Source organism: Oncorhynchus mykiss, chromosome 21, assembly GCF_013265735.2.
Source record: "Oncorhynchus mykiss isolate Arlee chromosome 21, USDA_OmykA_1.1, whole genome shotgun sequence".
NCBI classification, from domain to species: domain Eukaryota; kingdom Metazoa; phylum Chordata; class Actinopteri; order Salmoniformes; family Salmonidae; genus Oncorhynchus; species Oncorhynchus mykiss.
The window spans coordinates 58,021,080-58,042,191 of NC_048585.1; the positions used below are offsets into that span (position 1 = coordinate 58,021,080).

The following is a 21,112-nucleotide window of genomic DNA, read 5'->3' on the forward strand; positions in this document are numbered from 1 at the left end:
GTGGTTAGAGTGTAGGGGCGGCAGGTAGCCTAGAGGTTAGAGTGTAGGGGCGGCAGGTAGCCTAGTGGTTAGAGCGTAGGGACGGCAGGTAGCCTAGAGGTTAGAGTGTAGGGGCGGCAGGTAGCCTAGTGGTTAGAGTGTAGGGGCGGCAGGTAGCCTAGTGGTTAGAGCGTAGGGACGGCAGGTAGCCTAGAGGTTAGAGTGTAGGGGCGGCAGGTAGCCTAGTGGTTAGAGTGTAGGGGCGGCAGGTAGCCTAGTGGTTAGAGCGTAGGGACGGCAGGTAGCCTAGAGGTTAGAGTGTAGGGGCGGCAGGTAGCCTAGTGGTTAGAGTGTAGGGGCGGCAGGTAGCCTAGTGGTTAGAGTGTAGGGGCGGCAGGTAGCCTAGTGGTTAGAGTGTAGGGGCGGCAGGTAGCCTAGTGGTTAGAGTGTAGGGGCGGCAGGTAGCCTAGTGGTTAGAGTGTAGGGGCGGCAGGTAGCCTAGTGGTTAGAGTGTAGGGGCGGCAGGTAGCCTAGTGGTTAGAGTGTAGGGGTGGCAGGTAGCCTAGTGGTTAGAGTGTAGGGGTGGCAGGTAGCCTAGTGGTTAGAGTGTAGGGGCGGCAGGTAGCCTAGTGGTTAGAGTGTAGGGGCGGCAGGTAGCCTAGTGGTTAGAGTGTAGGGGTGGCAGGTAGCCTAGTGGTTAGAGTGTAGGGGCGGCAGGTAGCCTAGTGGTTAGAGTGTAGGAGTGGCAGGTAGCCTAGTGGTTAGAGTGTAGGGGCGGCAGGTAGCCTAGTGGTTAGAGTGTAGGGGGTGGCAGGTAGCCTAGTGGTTAGAGTGTAGGGGCGGCAGGTAGACTAGTGGTTAGAGTGTAGGGATGGCAGGTAGCCTAGTGATTAGAGTGTAGGGGCGGCAGGTAGCCTAGTGGTTAGAGCGTCGGGGCGGCAGGTAGCCTGGTGGTTAGAGTGTAGGGCCGGCAGGTAGCCTAGTGGTTAGAGTGTAGGGGCGGCAGGTAGCCTAGAGGTTAGAGTGTAGGGGCGGCAGGTAGCCTAGTGGTTAGAGCGTAGGGACGGCAGGTAGCCTAGAGGTTAGAGTGTAGGGGCGGCAGGTAGCCTAGTGGTTAGAGTGTAGGGGCGGCAGGTAGCCTAGTGGTTAGAGCGTAGGGACGGCAGGTAGCCTAGAGGTTAGAGTGTAGGGGCGGCAGGTAGCCTAGTGGTTAGAGTGTAGGGGCGGCAGGTAGCCTAGTGGTTAGAGCGTAGGGACGGCAGGTAGCCTAGAGGTTAGAGTGTAGGGGCGGCAGGTAGCCTAGTGGTTAGAGTGTAGGGGCGGCAGGTAGCCTAGTGGTTAGAGTGTAGGGGCGGCAGGTAGCCTAGTGGTTAGAGTGTAGGGGCGGCAGGTAGCCTAGTGGTTAGAGTGTAGGGGCGGCAGGTAGCCTAGTGGTTAGAGTGTAGGGGCGGCAGGTAGCCTAGTGGTTAGAGTGTAGGGGTGGCAGGTAGCCTAGTGGTTAGAGTGTAGGGGTGGCAGGTAGCCTAGTGGTTAGAGTGTAGGGGCGGCAGGTAGCCTAGTGGTTAGAGTGTAGGGGCGGCAGGTAGCCTAGTGGTTAGAGTGTAGGGGTGGCAGGTAGCCTAGTGGTTAGAGTGTAGGGGCGGCAGGTAGCCTAGTGGTTAGAGTGTAGGAGTGGCAGGTAGCCTAGTGGTTAGAGTGTAGGGGCGGCAGGTAGCCTAGTGGTTAGAGTGTAGGGGGTGGCAGGTAGCCTAGTGGTTAGAATTTTAGGGGCGGCAGGTAGCCTAGTGGTTAGAGTGTAGGGGCGGCAGGTAGCCTAGTGGTTAGAGTGTAGGGGCGGCAGGTAGCCTAGTGGTCAGAGAGTAGGGGCGGCAGGTAGCCTAGTGGTTAGAGTGTAGGGGCGGCAGGTAGCCTAGTGGTCAGAGAGTAGGGGCGGCAGGTAGCCTAGTGGTTAGAGTGTAGGGGCGGCAGGTAGCCTAGTGGTTAGAGAGTAGGGGCGGCAGGTAGCCTAGTGGTTAGAGAGTAGGGGCGGCAGGTAGCCTAGTGGTTAGAGAGTAGGGGCGGCAGGTAGCCTAGTGGTTAGAGTGTAGGGGCGGCAGGTAGCCTAGTGGTTAGAGCGTAGGGGCGGCAGGTAGCCTAGTGGTTAGAGCGTAGGGGCGGCAGGTAGCCTAGTGGTTAGAGTGTAGGGGCGGCAGGTAGCCTAGTGGTTAGAGCGTAGGGGCGGCAGGTAGCCTAGTGGTTAGAGTGGAGGGGCGGCAGGTAGCCTAGTGGTTAGAGCGTAGGGGCGGCAGGTAGCCTAGTGGTTAGAGCGTAGGGGCGGCAGGTAGCCTAGTGGTTAGAGTGTAGGGGCGGCAGGTAGCCTAGTGGTTAGAGCGTAGGGGCGGCAGGTAGCCTAGTGGTTAGAGTGGAGGGGCGGCAGGTAGCCTAGTGGTTAGAGTGTAGGGGCGGCAGGTAGCCTAGTGGTTAGAGTGTAGGGGTGGCAGGTAGCCTAGTGGTTAGAGTGTAGGGGCGGCAGGTAGCCTAGTGGTTAGAGTGTAGGGGGTGGCAGGTAGCCTAGTGGTTAGAATTTTAGGGGCGGCAGGTAGCCTAGTGGTTAGAGTGTAGGGGCGGCAGGTAGCCTAGTGGTTAGAGTGTAGGGGCGGCAGGTAGCCTAGTGGTCAGAGAGTAGGGGCGGCAGGTAGCCTAGTGGTTAGAGTGTAGGGGCGGCAGGTAGCCTAGTGGTCAGAGAGTAGGGGCGGCAGGTAGCCTAGTGGTTAGAGTGTAGGGGCGGCAGGTAGCCTAGTGGTTAGAGAGTAGGGGCGGCAGGTAGCCTAGTGGTTAGAGAGTAGGGGCGGCAGGTAGCCTAGTGGTTAGAGAGTAGGGGCGGCAGGTAGCCTAGTGGTTAGAGTGTAGGGGCGGCAGGTAGCCTAGTGGTTAGAGCGTAGGGGCGGCAGGTAGCCTAGTGGTTAGAGCGTAGGGGCGGCAGGTAGCCTAGTGGTTAGAGTGTAGGGGCGGCAGGTAGCCTAGTGGTTAGAGCGTAGGGGCGGCAGGTAGCCTAGTGGTTAGAGTGGAGGGGCGGCAGGTAGCCTAGTGGTTAGAGCGTAGGGGCGGCAGGTAGCCTAGTGGTTAGAGCGTAGGGGCGGCAGGTAGCCTAGTGGTTAGAGTGTAGGGGCGGCAGGTAGCCTAGTGGTTAGAGCGTAGGGGCGGCAGGTAGCCTAGTGGTTAGAGTGGAGGGGCGGCAGGTAGCCTAGTGGTTAGAGTGTAGGGGCGGCAGGTAGCCTAGTGGTTAGAGTGTAGGGGCGGCAGGTAGCCTAGTGGTTAGAGCGTAGGGACGGCAGGTAGCCTAGTGGTTAGAGTGTAGGGGCGGCAGGTAGCCTAGTGGTTAGAGTGTAGGGGGTGGCAGGTAGCCTAGTGGTTAGAGTGTAGGGGCGGCAGGTAGCCTGGTGGTTAGAGCGTAGGGGCGGCAGGTAGCCTGGTGGTTAGAGCGTAGGGGCGGCAGGTAGCCTAGTGGTTAGAGCGTAGGGGCGGCAGGTAGCCTAGTGGTTAGAGCGTAGGGGCGGCAGGTAGCCTAGTGGTTAGAGCGTAGGGGCGGCAGGTAGCCTAGTGGTTAGAGTGTAGGGACGGCAGGTAGCCTAGTGGTTAGAGCGTTGGGCGGCAGGTAGCCTAGTGGTTAGAGCGTAGGGGCGGCAGGTAGCCAAGTGGTTAGAGCGTAGGGGCGGCAGGTAGCCTAGTGGTTAGAGTGTAGGGGCGGCAGGTAGCCTAGTGGTTAGAATGTAGGGGCGGCAGGTAGCCTAGTGGTTAGAGTGTAGAGGCGGCAGGTAGCCTCGTGGTTAGAGTGTAGCGGCGGCAGGTAGCCTAGTGGTTAGAGTGTAGGGGCGGCAGGTAGCCTAGTGGTTAGAGTGTAGCGGCGGCAGGTAGCCTAGTGGTTAGAGTGTAGGGGCGGCAGGTAGCCTAGTGGTTAGAGTGTAGCGGCGGCAGGTAGCCTAGTGGTTAGAGTGTAGCGGCGGCAGGTAGCCTAGTGGTTAGAGTGTAGGGGCGGCAGGTAGCCTAGTGGTTAGAGTGTAGGGGCGGCAGGTAGCCTAGTGGTTAGAGTGTAGGGGCGGCAGGTAGCCTAGTGGTTAGAGTGTAGCGGCGGCAGGTAGCCTAGTGGTTAGAGTGTAGGGGCGGCAGGTAGCCTAGTGGTTAGAGTGTAGGGGTGGCTGGTAGCCTAGTGGTTAGAGTGTAGCGGCGGCAGGTAGCCTAGTGGTTAGAGTGTAGGGGCGGCAGGTAGCCTAGTGGTTAGAGCGTAGGGACGGCAGGTAGCCTAGTGGTTAGAGCGTAGGGACGGCAGGTAGCCTAGTGGTTAGAGTGTAGGGGCGGCAGGTAGCCTAGTGGTTAGAGTGTAGGGGCGGCAGGTAGCCTAGTGGTTAGAGCGTAGGGACGGCAGGTAGCCTAGTAGTTAGAGCGTAGGGACGGCAGGTAGCCTAGTGGTTAGAGAGTAGGGTCAGTAACTGAAAGGTTGCTGGATCGAATCTCTGAGAAAGCCAAGGTAAAAAAAAAAATCTGTCTTTCTGCCACCCGGAAGACACGTTTCAGTTGAATACATTCAGTTGGACAACTGACTAGGTATCTCCACTTTCCCCATCTGGTCTCAATGAATATGGGACCTACTCGGCTATTTACAAATCAATGGCTGCACCTGCTGGTAGTTTGTGGTTAAGCAATCACACCTAATGTATGATATTGCATTTTCACCACCTCAAAATAACAAAGGAACTGATTTGAAATGGCCTTTTATTTTGTTATGGTTATTTTAGAACATCGAATTTTATATTGACTTTTATAATTAATATCAACTGTATATTATCAACAAGGGAAACAGCAGGGTCCTATTTGGGATCTATTCCTTCCTATGTAATGGTCTGTATCAATGTTAAACTCTGTTCAATCATCACATGTTATAAAGTGTTTACATAATGGCCTTGACAAGTAACCTGTGGTCACCTTCAGGACAAAGATGTGTAGTCATGGGGACACGTGGCTCAGAGACGGTTTGTGTCGCCCCCTGGTGGTCTATTGGGGTGTTACGCTTTCTCTCGTCCTGTATTTCGATCTCTGCTGCTTTCAGACCATCTGCCTCTGTCTCTCTCTCTCATCTCTCCTTTTCCTCATTCTCACTCTCTCACAGTAACTCACTGGCTAAGCAAGGGAAGGTGACACTGCTGGAGGGAGGGAGGGAGGGAGGGCATACAAAGAGAGCTTGAACTGCTGCCAACTCTCCTCTGTTGTACCTCTCTCTCTCTCCTCCATCGCTCTTCTTTGTCTACCCATCTCCTATTTCAGTGATCTATTGAACGCTGGGCGTTACAGGGCATATAGAGAGACGGAGGGAGGGAGAGAGGGAGGGAGGGAGGGAGGGAGGGGAGAGAGGGAGGGAGGGAGGGAGGGAGGAAGGGGGGGAGGGAGGGAGGGAGGGAGGGAGGGAGGGAGGGAGGAATGGAAAGAGTCTGTGTGGGGGTGGAGAATTCAATGTGAGTGAGTGAGTGAGTGAGTGAGTGAGACATAACCATGTAATTGCCAGCTGCTCATGCTCCTCCACACAGCACTGACACAGCAGAAAACTCTGAAACACACACAGGACAGCTTGGCACACTCTGTCTATAGAATAGCAGCAGCATTCAGAGCCTTTCCAAACTATTCAGACCCCTTCACTTTTCCAACGTTACAGTTACAATTTTTTGCCTCATCAATCTACACACAATAGCCCAATATGACATCACAATACCCCATTATGACATCACAATACCCCATTATGACATCACAATACCCCATTATGACAAAGAAAACACGTTTTTTTTTTGACATTTTAGCAAATTTATAAAAGCTAAAAACCTGAAATATGACATGTATATAAGTATTCAGACCGTTTACTCAGTACTGAAGCACCTTCTGCAGCGATTACAGCATTGAGTCTTGTTGGGTATGACGCTTGCTTGGCACACCTGTATTTGGGGAATTTCTCACATTCTTCTCTGCAGATCCTCTCAAGCTCTGTCAGGTTGGATGGGCAGTGTCATTGCACAGCTATTTTCAGTTCTCTCCAGAGATGTTCGATCGGGTTCAAGTTTGGGCTCTGGCTGGGTTACTCACGGACATTCAGAGACTTGTCCCAAAGCCACTCCGGCGTTATCTTGGCTGTGTGCTTAGGGTCGTTGTCCTGTTGGAAGGTGAACCTTCACCCTGGTCTGAAGCCTTAATTGCTCTGCCTTAGGTTTTCATCAAGGATCTCCCTGTACTTTACTCTGTTCATCTTTCCCTCGATCCTGACTAGTCTCCCAGTCCCTGCCGCTGAAAAACATCCTCACATCAAGAGGCTGCCACCACCATGCTTCACCGTAGGGATGGTGCCAGGTTTCCTTCAGATGTGACGCTTGGCATTCAGGCCAAAGAGTTCAATCTTGGTTTCATCAGACCAGAGAATCTTGTTGCTCATGGTCTGAGAGTCTTTAGGTTCCGTTTGGAAAACTCCAAGCGGACTGTCATGTGCCTTTTACGGAGGACTGGCTTCCGTCTGGCCACTCTACCATAAAGGCCTGATTCTACCGCAGAGAAGGTTGTCCTTATGGATGTATTTCCTCAGAGGAAATATATTTTCACCATCAGGTTCTTGGGCACCTCCCTGACCAAGGCCATTTTCCCCCGATTGCTCAGTTTGGCCGGGCAGCCAGCTCTAGGAAGAGTCTTGTTGGTTCCAAACTTCTTCTATTCAAGAATGATGGAGGCCACTTGTGTTTTTGGGGACCTTCAATGATGCAGACAGTTTTTGGTACCCTTCCCCATATCTTCATAGACAGGTGTGTGCCTTTCCAAATTATGTCCAATCAATTGAATTTACCACAGGTGGACTCCAATCAAGTTGTAGAAACATCTCAAGAGGATCCATGGAAACAGGATGCACCTGAGCTCAATTTCGAGTCTCATAACAAAAGGTCTGAATACTTCTGTAAATGTTTAAATTAACAAAAAGTTCTAAACCTGTTTTTGCTTTGTCATTATGGGGTATTGTGATGTCATTATGGGGTATTGTGATGTCATTATGGGGTATTGTGATGTCATTATGGGGTATTGTGATGGCATTATGGGGTATTGTGATGTCATTATGGGGTATTGTGATGTCATTATGGGGTATTGGGATGTCATTGTGGGGTATTGTGATGTCATTATGGGGTAATGTGATGTCATTATAGGGTATTGTGATGTCATTATGGGGTATTGTGATGTCATTATGGGGTATTGGGATGTCATTATGGGGTATTGTGATGGCATTATGGGGTATTGTGATGTCATTATGGGGTATTGTGATGTCATTATGGGGTATTGGGATGTCATTGTGGGGTATTGTGATGTCATTATGGGGTAATGTGATGTCATTATAGGGTATTGTGATGTCATTATGGGGTATTGTGATGTCATTATGGGGTATTGGGATGTCATTATAGGGTATTGTGATGTCATTATGGGGTATTGTGATGTCATTATGGGGTATTGGGATGTCATTATGGGGTATTGTGATGTCATTATGGGGTATTGTGATGTCATTATAGGGTATTGTGATGTCATTATGGGGTATTGTGATGTCATTATCGGGTATTGTGATGTCATTATGGGGTATTGTGATGTCTATATGGGGTATTGGGATGTCATTATGGGGTATTGTGATGTCATTATGGGGTATTGTGATGTCATTATGGGGTATTGTGATGTCATTATGGGGTATTGTGTGTGTTTTGAGCGAAAAAAAGAAATACAATAATTTAATACATTTTAGGATAAGGCTGTGATCTCCAAAACCATTTGCATCAAACATTTGAATCTCGGATTATTCAAAGTTATTCAAAGCAGAACTATGCTACCTCAACACACCTGTGCTGTAATCACAAGACAGGAAATAGATGTACAGAACAACACTGTGTACTCATAGATAACGTGTCTCTACCTTTTATTATTTTATATTCAGTTCCTTCAATTCATTCAACGGTACATCTGAAGATATCAGGGCTCTGTTTCTACACACAATAATAGTATAGCACAAAAGACAGAAAAATGTACTTTTCAAATGAAAAATGATTATAATTAGGATGAAATCAATGTGATCTGCTAATTGTCATTAATATATATATATATATATATACTATTTAAATGCATATATCATAATCAACCTTTACCCCTGAAAGCCACACTGTACGGCGGCAGGGGTTGGCAACTAGACTCAGCCACAAGATGATTTTTGTGTTCCGGGGGCCAGAACATAATTCTGATCATTTGTAGAGACTGTATTTTTCAAATCCAATCATTTCAAACCTTGACTTTACCGAGGCACCATTACCTACGTCTCTTTAGTTATTCCTGGGAAAACATGAGGAACAGATTTACTGGGGCTGAATTTCTGGTGATTTTACAAATCTTCTTCGACCGGTTTTGTAGCCTTGTTTGTACCGTCTTACATCCACTTTGCATTACATCTGATAACGTTAAGTCTGACATCTCCTGCCTACACAGACAGGATAAAGAGCCTAACGTTGTGTCAGCAGAACTATTGAAATGTTACATTTAAGTTATGGAAAGATTATTTCCTCAACGTTTGTAGTAATGCATCATTCTTTCAAGTCTGGCAGATTGCCTGCCTACAAAGAGCTGTGTGGGGCTTTGAAGGTAGACTTTCTGTAAGCAAGTGTTGCCTAAACGTTGCAGAAATGTTAGTGCTGCAATGCTGAACCTGGTTCTGGTTCTCAAAAAGCTACCTCTACCTCTACCTCTACCTCTCACAAGCTTGTGCAATTCAGTGCATCGAGACGCATGTAAATACATGTAGTGTGTGTGTGTATTAGAGTGTGTGTGTGTGTCTGTGTCTGTGTGTATTAGAGTGTGTGTGTGTGTCTGTGTCTGTGTGTATTAGAGTGTGTGTGTGTGTCTGTGTCTGTGTGTATTAGAGTGTGTGTGTGTGTCTGTGTCTGTGTGTATTAGAGTGTGTGTGTGTGTCTGTGTCTGTGTGTATTAGTGTGTGTGTGTGTGTGTGTCTGTGTGTGTATACGTGTGTGTACGTGTCTGTGTCTGTGTGTATTAGAGTGTGTGTGTGTGTCTGTGTCTGTGTGTATTAGAGTGTGTGTGTGTGTCTGTGTCTGTGTGTATTAGTGTGTGTGTGTGTGTGTGTCTGTGTGTATTAGAGTGTGTGTGTGTGTCTGTGTGTATTAGTGTGTGTGTGTGTGTGTGTCTGTGTGTATTAGAGTGTGTGTGTGTGTCTGTGTCTGTGTATTAGTGTGTGTGTGTGTCTGTGTGTGTTAGAGTGTGTGTGTGTTAGTGTGTATTAGAGTGTGTGAGTGTTAGTGTGTATTAGAGTGTGTGTGTGTCTGTGTGTATTAGAGTGTGTGTGTGTGTGTCTGTGTGTATTAGAGTGTGTGTGTGTGTGTCTGTGTGTATTAGTGTGTGTGTGTGTGTGTGTCTGTGTGTATTAGAGTGTGTGTGTGTGTCTGTGTCTGTGTATTAGTGTGTGTGTGTGTCTGTGTGTGTTAGAGTGTGTGTGTGTTAGTGTGTATTAGAGTGTGTGAGTGTTAGTGTGTATTAGAGTGTGTGTGTGTCTGTGTGTATTAGAGTGTGTGTGTGTGTGTCTGTGTGTATTAGAGTGTGTGTGTGTGTGTCTGTGTGTATTAGTGTGTGTGTGTGTGTGTGTCTGTGTGTATTATAGTGTGTGTGTGTGTCTGTGTCTGTGTATTAGTGTGTGTGTGTGTCTGTGTGTGTTAGAGTGTGTGTGTGTTAGTGTGTATTAGAGTGTGTGAGTGTTAGTGTGTATTAGAGTGTGTGTGTGTCTGTGTGTATTAGAGTGTGTGTGTGTATTAGAGTGTGTGTGTGTCTGTGTGTATTAGAGTGTGTGTGTGTGTGTCTGTGTGTATTAGAGTGTGTGTGTGTGTCTGTGTCTTAGTGTGTGTGTGTGTCTGTGTGTATTAGAGTGTGTGTGTGTCTGTGTGTATGAGAGTGTGTTGAAGTTAGTTGATGTTGTTAGTTGTTGTTAGTTGATGTTAGTTGATGTTAGTTGATGTTAGTTGTATATGGGCCTTTAAAGGTGATGCTCTGTTTTGAGCTATAGCTTTTGCTTGGTCTTTCTTTGATACACTTGACCATATTGGCGGACGGTTATCAAGGTCAGACAAGATCAGAGCCTGAACAACTAGTTCAGTTGATCTTTGTGTCAAAAATACAGAACATGTTTTTATAACAAACATAGGAGTTTTTATAACAAGCTAAGAGTTTAGCTTCCTCAACTTGCTCAATGGGGAAAAGGGGGGATACCTAGTCAGTTGTCCAACTGAATGTATTCAACTGAAATGTCTCTTCCGCATTTAACCCAACCCCTCTGAATCAGAGAGGTGCGGGGGGCTGCCTTAATCGACATCCACGTCTTCCACACCCTTTATGTACAATTCCAGTTTAGGTTTAGGTCTTAGAGAATGTTTTTGAACCAAACACAATGCTTTTAGTTCTATATTTATTAAAAACCAGTTCATTATTAATGACCCATTCTGATACTAACTGTAACTAGAATTTCAATGAGCTCACTGGCTTTGGGTGCTGACATGTACACTGTGGAATCATCAGCATTAGTCATTGTAGCTTTGTGTAAGACCAGTGGCAACTCATTTGTAATAATAGAGAAGAGGAAGTGCCCAAGTCAACTGCCCTGAGGGATACCGCACTGTACATATCTGATGTTAGAGAAGCTTCCATTGAAGAACACTTTCTGGGTCCTATTGGATAAATTACATTCCAACCCAATGGAATGTTATTTATCCAACATTCTAACCCAATGGAATGTTATTTATCCAACATTCTAACCCAATGGAATGTTATTTATCCAACATTCTAACCCACTCCAATGGCAGGTGATGTAAAACCATAGCAAGTTAGTTTCTTCAATAAACATCAAAGGCTACAATGAAATCTAACATTTCAGCTCCGACTATTATCTTGCTATCCGTTTCTTTTAACCAATCATCAGTCATCTGAGTCAGTGCCGTACAAGTTGAGTGCCCTTCTCTATAGGCATGCTGAAAGTCAGGAGTTAACTTGTTCTCTGAAAAATGGCATTGTATTTGGTCAAACACAATTGTCTCCATCAGTTTAATAAGAACAGGTAGCAAACTGATTGGTCGGTTGTTAGAGCCAGCAAAGGGTGCTTTACAATTTTTAGGCAGTGGAATTGGTTTAACTTCCTTCCTGTGGACACACCCACTCTTTTAGGCTTTGGTTAAAGATATAGCAAATAGGGGTGTCAATACAGTCTGCTACCATTATCTATAGTTTACCATCTAGGTTGTCTGTACCTGGTGGTAATACAGTCTGCTACCATTCTCTATAGTTCCCCATCATGGTTGTCTGTACCTATAGGCTTATCATTATTGATAGATGACAATGGTTTTTCCACCTCTCCAACACTAACTTGACTAACACTAACTAATCCTTTTTCATTATTAGATATTTTATTTAACAATATGATGGTTCACTTGTTCAATGTTTTAATTTCACCTCTGAGTTCTTCCACTTTACCAGTGAAATAGTCATTGAAATGATTGGTTAATATCAAAAGGTTTTGTTAAAAAATTATCCATAAACGTCAATGAACGATGGAAATGAATTGGGTTTTCTGCCCATGATATCATTTAAAGGTGCTCCAAAGCCTTTTCCATTGTGTTTTATGTCATTTATCTTGGTTTGGAAATATCATTTTTATTTATTGATTTTTGTTAAGTTTAGTCACAAAATGTCTCAAGTTACAGAATGTCAACCAATCAGCTGAGCAGCCTGACTTGTGTCACCTCTTTTCATCGTGTCTTTGAACCATACAATTCTTAAATTCATCATCAATCCAGGGGCCCTAACAGTTCTTATAGTTATATATACCAACAGGTGCTGGGCAACAACTGGCAGGAATATTTCTACAAATACTTCCAGTACTGCATCTGGATTCCCTTCCTCATACACATCTGGATTCCCTTCCTCATACACACCTGGATTCCCTTCCTCATACACACCTGGATTCCCTTCCTCATACACACCTGGATTCCCTTCCTCATACACACCTGGATTCCCTTCCTCATACACACCTGGATTCCCTTCCTCATACACATCTGGATTCCCTTCCTCATACACACCTGGATTCCCTTCCTCATACACACCTGGATTCCCTTCCTCATACACACCTGGATTCCCTTCCTCATACACACCTGGATTCCCTTCCTCATACACACCTGGATTCCCTCCCTCATACACACCTGGATTCCCTTCCTCATACACACCTGGATTCCCTTCCTCATACACACCTGGATTCCCTTCCTCATACACACCTGGATTCCCTTCCTCATATACACCTGGATTCCCTTCCTCATACACACCTGGATTCCCTCCCTCATACACACCTGGATTCCCTTCCTCATACACACCTGGATTCCCTTCCTCATACACACCTGGATTCCCTTCCTCATACACACCTGGCTTCCCTTCCTCATACACACCTGGATTCCCTTCCTCATACACACCTGGATTCCCTTCCTCATACACATCAGACCAACGTACATTTTATACATCTTCACCTGAAGAGTCCTAGAAAACAATTTTTTTTATGATCTCTTCAAATTGCCAAAAGGCCCAACCTTTGGCATTTTGGCTTTCCTCGTTATTGACACAGCGGCACTGTCACTACAACCAGCCAATGTTTGAGTCAACAAAAGCAGTTTACTTTACTAAAGTGGGCAAAAGCTGAAACACATCTGACAACCACACAGGCTAGGAGCAACATACAGCACACCATCTTGGATTCAATCCAAATCTCAGACTTTGTAGTGAAGCACAAATTGGACAATGACAGTCATAACAACAAGGAAATCCACGTTGACTTGGACAAATGTGTCGACATTATTTTTTTTCCTCACTGCACTTCGTCTCTAAGACGGGACTGGCCTGGTCCACTGTCACTGTGCAAATAAACTCAGGGCGTGGGAGAGGGCATAACCAAGAAGACTCAAAGATTTACCCAGAAATAGAGTTATCCATAGAGATTGGGATTGGAAATTTGGAGCTGAAATGGAGGATAGTTTGCAGAACTCTGTTATGTATATCTACGGCTTGCCCTGATATAAATGAATCAGATCAGACTCTTACATTTTAAACATTTTAAACACAAGACATGCTTTCTCTTTCTTTTGTCAATAACTGACGGCATAATTCTTCAAACGAAGACAGAACTAAACACAGATAGCAATGGAATCCATAACCAGGAAGAGACAGACAGAAATAGAATCCATAACCAGGAAGAGACAGACAGAACTAGAATCCATAACCAGGAAGAGACAGACAGAACTAGAATCCATAACCAGGAAGAGACAGACAGAACTAGAATCCATAACCAGGAAGAGACATACAGAACTAGAATCCATAACCAGGAAGAGACAGACAGAACTAGAATCCATAACCAGGAAGAGACAGACAGCACTAGAATCCATAACCAGGAAGAGACAGACAGCACTAGAATCCATAACCAGGAAGAGACAGACAGCACTAGAATCCATAACCAGGAAGAGACATACAGAACTAGAATCCATAACCAGGAAGAGACAGACAGAACTAGAATCCATAACCAGGAAGAGAGAGGAGAGCAGAGATATGGGGGAGGAGACATGAGAATGTCCGGAGCATACCAATTATAACATCATTGTTTATGCTAGCTAATCTACTGTATGTCTGTCTAAGATAGAAGCATGTCTTGTCTCTCTTACATTCCCAGGAAATGAGCATTCAGAAGGAGTATTTAAACGTGCTACTGCTAATTATCTACATAAGAGGAGGCTATTTCATGAAAATATTTGCATGATTGGTTGAGAGACAAATAAACAATCATCCTTCAGGGGTCTCATTGGTCAACAACTTCCTCAAAGTAACCTGATTGGTTGAGTGCAACTCTAACCAGAGTGTTTCTTCCTGGTGGTCTCGTCCAATCGTCCACATTGTCCACATTCAGGTCATGTTACCCTGCTCAGGCAGTGCATGCAATCAACCAATGGTTGTGCAGTCATGCCCCAGATTGCTATAACGCCTGTTAGGTAAAACACCGATCAAGGCGTTGTAAGATCTGGCACGTGTCAGCAATGTCTGAGCAGGGTAACACATCCTCAATGATCTGCTGATAAGAGTTTATAGCACAGGAGGCTGGTGAGTGGGAGGACAGCTCATAATAAAGTCCGGAACGGAGCGAATGGAACGGCATCAAACCCATGGAAACCAGGTGTTTGATGTTGCTGATATCATTACACTGATTCCACTCCAGTCATTACCAAGAGCCCGTCCTCCCCAATTATGGTGACACCAACCTCCTGTGGTTTATACAATGTATCTATCCTCACTACGGCTTCAGATGTATAGATATTACCGCAGGTAAAATAAGAACGTTCCATCACTGGCTGTTTCAGGCCCTTGTTTCTTTACCATAAATAAAGTATGGAAAGTTTTTCAGTGCAGTCAGTGTACAGTACATGCAGTTATAGTATGAAGTTGATCATTGATATTGATAGAAATAAAATAAAAAAGTCTGTGGTCTAGTACGTTAGATGACCAATCCGTCATCAGAAACATGTTAGAAACATGAGGTACGTAAAAGTCCTTTTGAAGATGTGGCTTCAGAAAGTGCACATGAAGTTGGGCTCCACCCTCTGGTTTCCAGCCCTCAGATTGCAATAATGTAAGACTGAATGAGGTCTTGGTCTATTTCTGTTGTCGGAAAAAGCTACCCCACTTCCTGTTTTTTTTTATTTATTTAACCTTTATTAAACTAGGCAAGTCAGTTAAGAACAAATTCTTATTTTCGAATATATATTCAAACCCTCCCCTAACCCGGACAACGCTGGGCCAATTGTGCTCCGTCCTATGGGAATCCCGATCACGGCCGGTTGTAATACAGCCCGGGATCGAACCAGGGTCTGTAGTGACGCCTCTAGCACTGAGCTGCAGTGCCTTAGACCGCTGCGCCACTCGGAAGCAAAGACAGCTTGTGAGAAAGCGGTAGGAAATTAAACTGTGTGTGGCATGACAGGGAGTTTTGACAAGGTATCAAGAAAGTATGAAGAGAGATTAAGTATAACATGAAGGAAAAGGAAATTGCGAGTGTGTGAGAGAGAGATATATATATAGAGAGAGAGAATTTGAGAGTGAGATTGAGAGAGTGTGTGAGAGAGAGAGAGAGTGTGAGAGAGAGAGTGTGAGAGAGAGAGAGAGTGTGAGAGAGAGAGTGACAGAGAGAGAGAGAGAGTGTGAGAGAGAGAGAGAGAGTGTGAGAGAGAGAGAGATATGAAGAGGTATAATCAGTCAGAGACGGTAGGGGAAGTGGAGGAAGGTTGAAGGAGATTAATCAAGGAAGCGATAAAAGACAGCATGGCAGCAAACGTTTCTTAAATCTCACTGTGACATTTAAAGGGCATTGGGTAACAATACCTTTCCAATGTCCTCTACCTTAAACCCCCCTTAAGGAATAGAATTATCGTCTTATTCTAGAACAGAATGTGAGTCCTGGAACCCCAGGGGACTTGACTGAACCCCAGGCGACATGACTGAACCCCAGGGGACTTGACTGAACCCCAGGGGACTTGACTGAACCCCAGGGGACTTGACTGAACCCCAGGCGACATGACTGAACCCCAGGGGACTTGACTGAACCCCAGGCGACATGACTGAACCCCGGGGGACTTGACTGAACCCCAGGCGACATGACTGAACCCCAGGCGACATGACTGAACCCCGGGGGACTTGACTGAACCCCAGGTGACATGACTGAACCCCAGGCGACATGACTGAACCCCAGGGGACTTGACTGAACCCCAAGGGACTTGACTGAACCCCAGGTGACATGACTGAACCCCGGGCGACATGACTGAACCCCGGGGGACTTGACTGAACCCCAGGCGACATGACTGAACCCCAGGCGACATGACTGAACCCCAGGCGACTTGACTGAACCCCGGGCGACATGACTGAACCCCGGGGGACTTGACTGAACCCCCAAGGTGTTCCAACCCCACAAAACACTGTGCCTAATCCAGGGGACCAAATAGGACCCCCCCCATGGTGAACTTGAAAAACAAAACCCCTTGAATATTAGCTGACCCTTTCAAAGCTAAAGTTACCCACACAGTCCAGGGAGAAGGGAAATGGGGAAACCACTGGGTGAAGGTGAAGACAAAGTAGGATACAGAACTAGTGAATGTTACAGAGTGACTACAAATGAAAACCAATACATGAAAACACACGCTACTTTTTTATATTACGTGAGTGGTATCCTCTCTAACCTCCATAAACGATATGGAGCTGCATTGTTCAAGTGATAAAATAAATTAAGTAAATTAATCTACGAGCTGACTGGCCTACGTCTGGAAATCAAATCAGAGCTCTTCGTCAAATCAGATCCCACATCAGTGACACTTTAGATGTCTCTTAGAGAGGAACTCTTTCTCCAACTGGTCTCCCTGGGGTTTGTAGATGCTGTTGGCGCACCAGGAGAACCAGGCGATGATGGAGGCGATGGAGGCCTGGAGGACCAGCATCACCCCGTAGGTGGAGGCTAAGGTGGGGCCGGGGAGGTGTGGAGGGGTGGCCGGGGGCACCACCAGGACTGGGTGAAGGAGTATAGCCCTCACCTCCCCGTTGATCATATGAAGTTCATCGAGAATGGACAGGAAGGTGCAGACGTGGAACCACTGGTGACTATGCCCCCAGATATCAAACCTACCCGGTGACAGTCGCTCAGGGATCTTGCTAATGTTGAACAGGGCTGACACCACCAGCCAGAAGCAGTGTCGGCAGAAGAACTGGGCCATGGAGGCGGAGGAGGAGAAGGAGGAGGAGGTCGGCAGGTAGGGGGAGGAGTGGAGGAGGCGGTAGAAGATGGGCGTGGAGGCCACGAGGAAGGGCAGAAGGAATACCAGGGTACGTATGATGTAGCGGTAGGTCCTCCAGCGCTGGCGGGTGTTGCAGCAGGCCAAGACACAGATGATGGCGACCAGGCAGGAGCTGGGGATGTACAAGGTCTCGAAAAACACGCTGAACTCTGGCATGGCCGAGGACAATGATGACGATGACGAAGAAGGGTCCTGGTGGGTGTTGTTGTGTCTCCCAATCCCCAATTCCAGGATCCCCGCTCTGGGGTGAATATAGTAGTAATAGGCCAACGAAGACCCGACGGTGTAAGCACTGATGGTTCCATAATCCACAAAAAAACACACCTCCCTTATGACCAGAGACATGGAGTTGAGGAGGTGAGCCATGCTGCTAGCCATCAGCAGGCACAACACCCCCATGAAGTAGTTCCACAGCGGGTAGAAGAAAGGGTCGGAGGTGGGCGGAGCGCCCTCCAAACCGAACGGCTCCAGGAAGTAGAAGGCAAAGACGAAGACTGGCAGGAAATGGGTCCAGAAGTTGCCGGTCTCATTGGTGGGCTGAAAGGCCGAGAGCAGGCATTGGGCGAGGCTGTAGTTGGGGAAGCGGTAACCGGACAGTATGAAGCTCTCAGTGATGCGGGCTGGGACATCCGCGTGCCGCAGCAGAGGTGGCAGCAATTGGCCGCAATTCAAGAACATGATTGGACGAGGAGAAGGACGGAATGTTTGATGATTGGTTGGCTCCAATAAATCTCTGTTGAGAGGTTGAACACGCTCTACTTGCTCTGTCCTTAAAAGCACTTGTTGTTTTGTCGTCATTGCCATAATAATGCCCTCAGATCCTCTTGGCTGCTATGTTTTTATTGATCTAGCTGTCAATCACAGCACGGTCCTCTTGATTATTGACACACAGCATCTGATGTCATAATCCCCGATGATTTCCTGTCAATTCCTTTCTCGTTGTCAAAAATTCCCTTCTCATGCAAACCTTTGATCTCAACAACAGTGTCAAAACCAAATGCAAGTTTCATAAAGTGGCATCCTTATAGCACCATTAATGAAAATGGTTTTCATGAGCATGACATTCCCTGAGTCAGTAGAATTATTATTCCCACGTGAAATTTAAAAAAAAATGTCAGGTGTTAATACAGGAAATTACAGAGGTAGCCTATACAGGAAATGAACTTAAATCCAGTGCTTCAGAGGGACACTCGTGATAATTATGTCTCCTCTCAGTTGTTTCTTGACCCCCGGGGTAAATCCAAAAGATTAGACACATCCAGCAATCAAGACCTTGATATAGGCTATCATTGCCTAATACACATTAACGCTGCCTTTAGAATAACGCATCGTTTCCGTTATTCATCGGCAAACTGAGTGAAAGGTACAGGGAGAAGAAACAAATACGTCTCATTTCACGTCCTTCAAGGTTCAATGGAGTTGAACGTCAATTGTTGTCTTTCAAAGCCAAAAGACAGGTTCCGGTACTCGAAATGTCATCCCTCTGAAACTAGGTCAGGTGGGTCATGCTGGGTGGGGTAGGCGGGGCTATCAGAGGAACTTCACACGGTTGAGCGCGCTATTTATTATTCACGGTCTTTAGTCCAGAATTCTCCTCCCGGTTTAATTTGATCAAAGTCGCCATTGGTGCCAAATAAATCCCCCGGAGAATGTAGAGAGAAACAGGATGTTGCCGTAACTCTAGCCCTTGAAACAAGGTCACTCACGTCCGTTCAAATATGCAGGTTTGTCTTACCTAATGGGAAAATAGTTCACACATGAATGGAGCCGTGTTCGTGTAAATTCGTGTTCATCTATTCTGCCATTTGTTTTTGTTTTCCAGTATGAAGACCTTCCGTTATTACCCAATTCGTTTCAAGTGGCTCCGAAGCCGACCGGACAGCTTTTCCATTCCGTGAGCCGGTACTGACAGCTTGTAAATTCTGTAGGTCATGTGACTATCACAACGAATACTTTTTTGACTTTCCCGTTCGTCCTTCGCAGTCCTCGATAAAGACGAACAGAGCGAGAGAAAACAGGGGATTGTTACAGAGTATAGCGTCAACATGCGTAGTGGTAGGCTGCTAAAAGGCTGCCTTCCTCTTCCGTTACTCAAGACTCTGAACAGTCTGTGCCGCTATCTGTTTAGAATGCACCGTACAACCTGCTCAGATAATGCATTGTGCTGGTGCCGGTTGGAGGTGAATAGCCTCTCTCTCTCTCTCTCCCTCTCTCTGCGCCACACAGTTGTTCAGTGACACGCACTAGGCTACATCAGCAGGCAGCCGACAACACAAAAAAAAAGCGTTTGCATGTTTTTAACTATAAATAAAAGCTCTGACGTCATTCAAATGAAATAGACTCCTTTCCAGTATACGACATTATGACGTCACTCACTGTTGCGTGCGACTCTTGGCTGCAGTCAGAAAGCCATCGCCATCTGTTCAACAAAGCCTACATTTACATTTACGTTTTTATTATGATGATAGACTCTCTGATTGTAACAAGCAAACAGTTGAAAGAATTATGTTACTATGTAGCCCCACACTGTAAACAACGAAAAACCAGAATGCATTGCAACGTTATAATCCAGAAAACACCATTGGAGAAAAATCGAATGAAAAGTTCTCACTAACCTCATCAAAGTAATTCAATTAGACATTACATGGTTTCAACTTATAAGTCATTCTCTAGTGGGACAAGACAAGTGGGTGACCTCTTGGGGATAATGCAACTCCATAGCCCCCTACCCATCTCCACTAGCTGAGGACTCCACTGTGACATCATCATCTCCACTAGCTGAGGACTCCACTGTGACATCATCAACTCCATAGCCCCCTACCCATCTCCACTAGCTGAGGACTCCACTGTGACATCATCATCTCCACTAGCTGAGGACTCCACTGTGACATCATCAACTCCATAGCCCCCTACCCATCTCCACTACCTGAGGACTCCACTGTGACATCATCATCTCCATTAGCTGAGGACTCCACTGTGACATCATCAACTCCATAGCCCCCTACCCATCTCCACTAGCTGAGGACTCCACTGTGACATCATCATCTCCACTAGCTGAGGACTCCACTGTGACCGTCAACTCCATAGCACCCTACCCATCTCCACCTGCTATGAACTCCACTGTGACATCATCAACTCCATAGCCCCCTGCCCACCTCCACTAGTTGACTCCACTGTGACATCATCATCTCCACTAGCTGAGGACTCCACTGTGACATCATCAACTCCATAGCCCCCTACCCACCTCCACTAGCTGAGGACTCCATTGTGACATCATCATCTCCACCTGCTGAGAACTCCACTGTGACAAATAAACAATCATCCTTCAGGGGTCTCATTGGTCAACAACTTCCTCAAAGTAACCTGATTGGTTGAGTGCAACTCTAACCAGAGTGTTTCTTCCTGGCGGTCTCGTCCAATCGTCCACATTGTCCACATTCAGGTCATGTTACCCTGCTCAGACAGTGCATGCAATCAACCAATGGTTGTGCAGTCATGCCCCAGATTGCTATAACGCCTGTTAGGTAAATCACCCATCTCCACTAGCTGAGGACTCCACTGTGACATCAACATCTCCACTAGCTGAGGACTCCACTGTGACATCATCAACTCCATAGCCCCCTACCCATCTCCACTAGCTGAGGACTCCACTGTGACATCATCATCTCCACTAGCTGAGGACTCCACTGTGACATCATCAACTCCATAGCCCCCTACCCATCTCCACTAGCTGAGGACTCCACTGTGGCATCATCATCTCCACTAGCTGAGGACTCCACTGTGACATCATCATCTCCACTAGCTGAGGACTCCACTGTGACATCATCAACTCCATAGCCCCCTACCCATCTCCACTAGCTGAGGACTCCACTGTGACATCATCAACTCCATAGCCCACTACCCACCTCCACTAGTTGAGGACTCCACTGTGACATCATCAACTCCATAGCCCCCTACCCATCTCCACTAGCTGAGGACTCCACTGTGACATCATCATCTCCACCTGCTGAGGACTCCACTGTGACATCATCAACTCCATAGCCCCCTACCCACCTCCACTAGCTTAGAACTCCACTGTGACATCATCAACTCCACAACCCCCTACCCACCTCCACTAGCTGAGAACTCCACTGTGACATCATCAACTCCACAACCCCCTACCCACCTCCACTAGCTGAGAACTCCAC

The 21,112-nt window shown here is 47.5% G+C and overlaps 2 protein-coding genes across 2 annotated transcripts; both read right to left on the reverse strand.

Moving 5' to 3' along the window:
* Positions 1-9,931: 9,931 nt before the first annotated feature.
* LOC118942957 lies at positions 9,932-14,864 on the reverse strand. Its single transcript, XM_036958277.1, has 2 exons — positions 11,970-14,864; positions 9,932-11,161 (listed from the first exon to the last, which is right to left on the reverse strand). The coding sequence occupies exons 1-2, from the start codon at positions 12,567-12,569 to the stop codon at positions 11,102-11,104; spliced, it is 660 nt and encodes a 219-aa protein (XP_036814172.1). The 5' UTR covers positions 12,570-14,864; the 3' UTR covers positions 9,932-11,101.
* A 554-nt stretch (positions 14,865-15,418) lies between these two features.
* paqr9 (progestin and adipoQ receptor family member 9) lies at positions 15,419-19,284 on the reverse strand. Its single transcript, XM_021578294.2, has one exon. It carries the CDS (start codon positions 17,727-17,729, stop codon positions 16,440-16,442), a length of 1,290 nt encoding a protein of 429 aa, XP_021433969.2. The 5' UTR covers positions 17,730-19,284; the 3' UTR covers positions 15,419-16,439.
* Between the last annotated feature and the right edge of the window lie 1,828 nt (positions 19,285-21,112).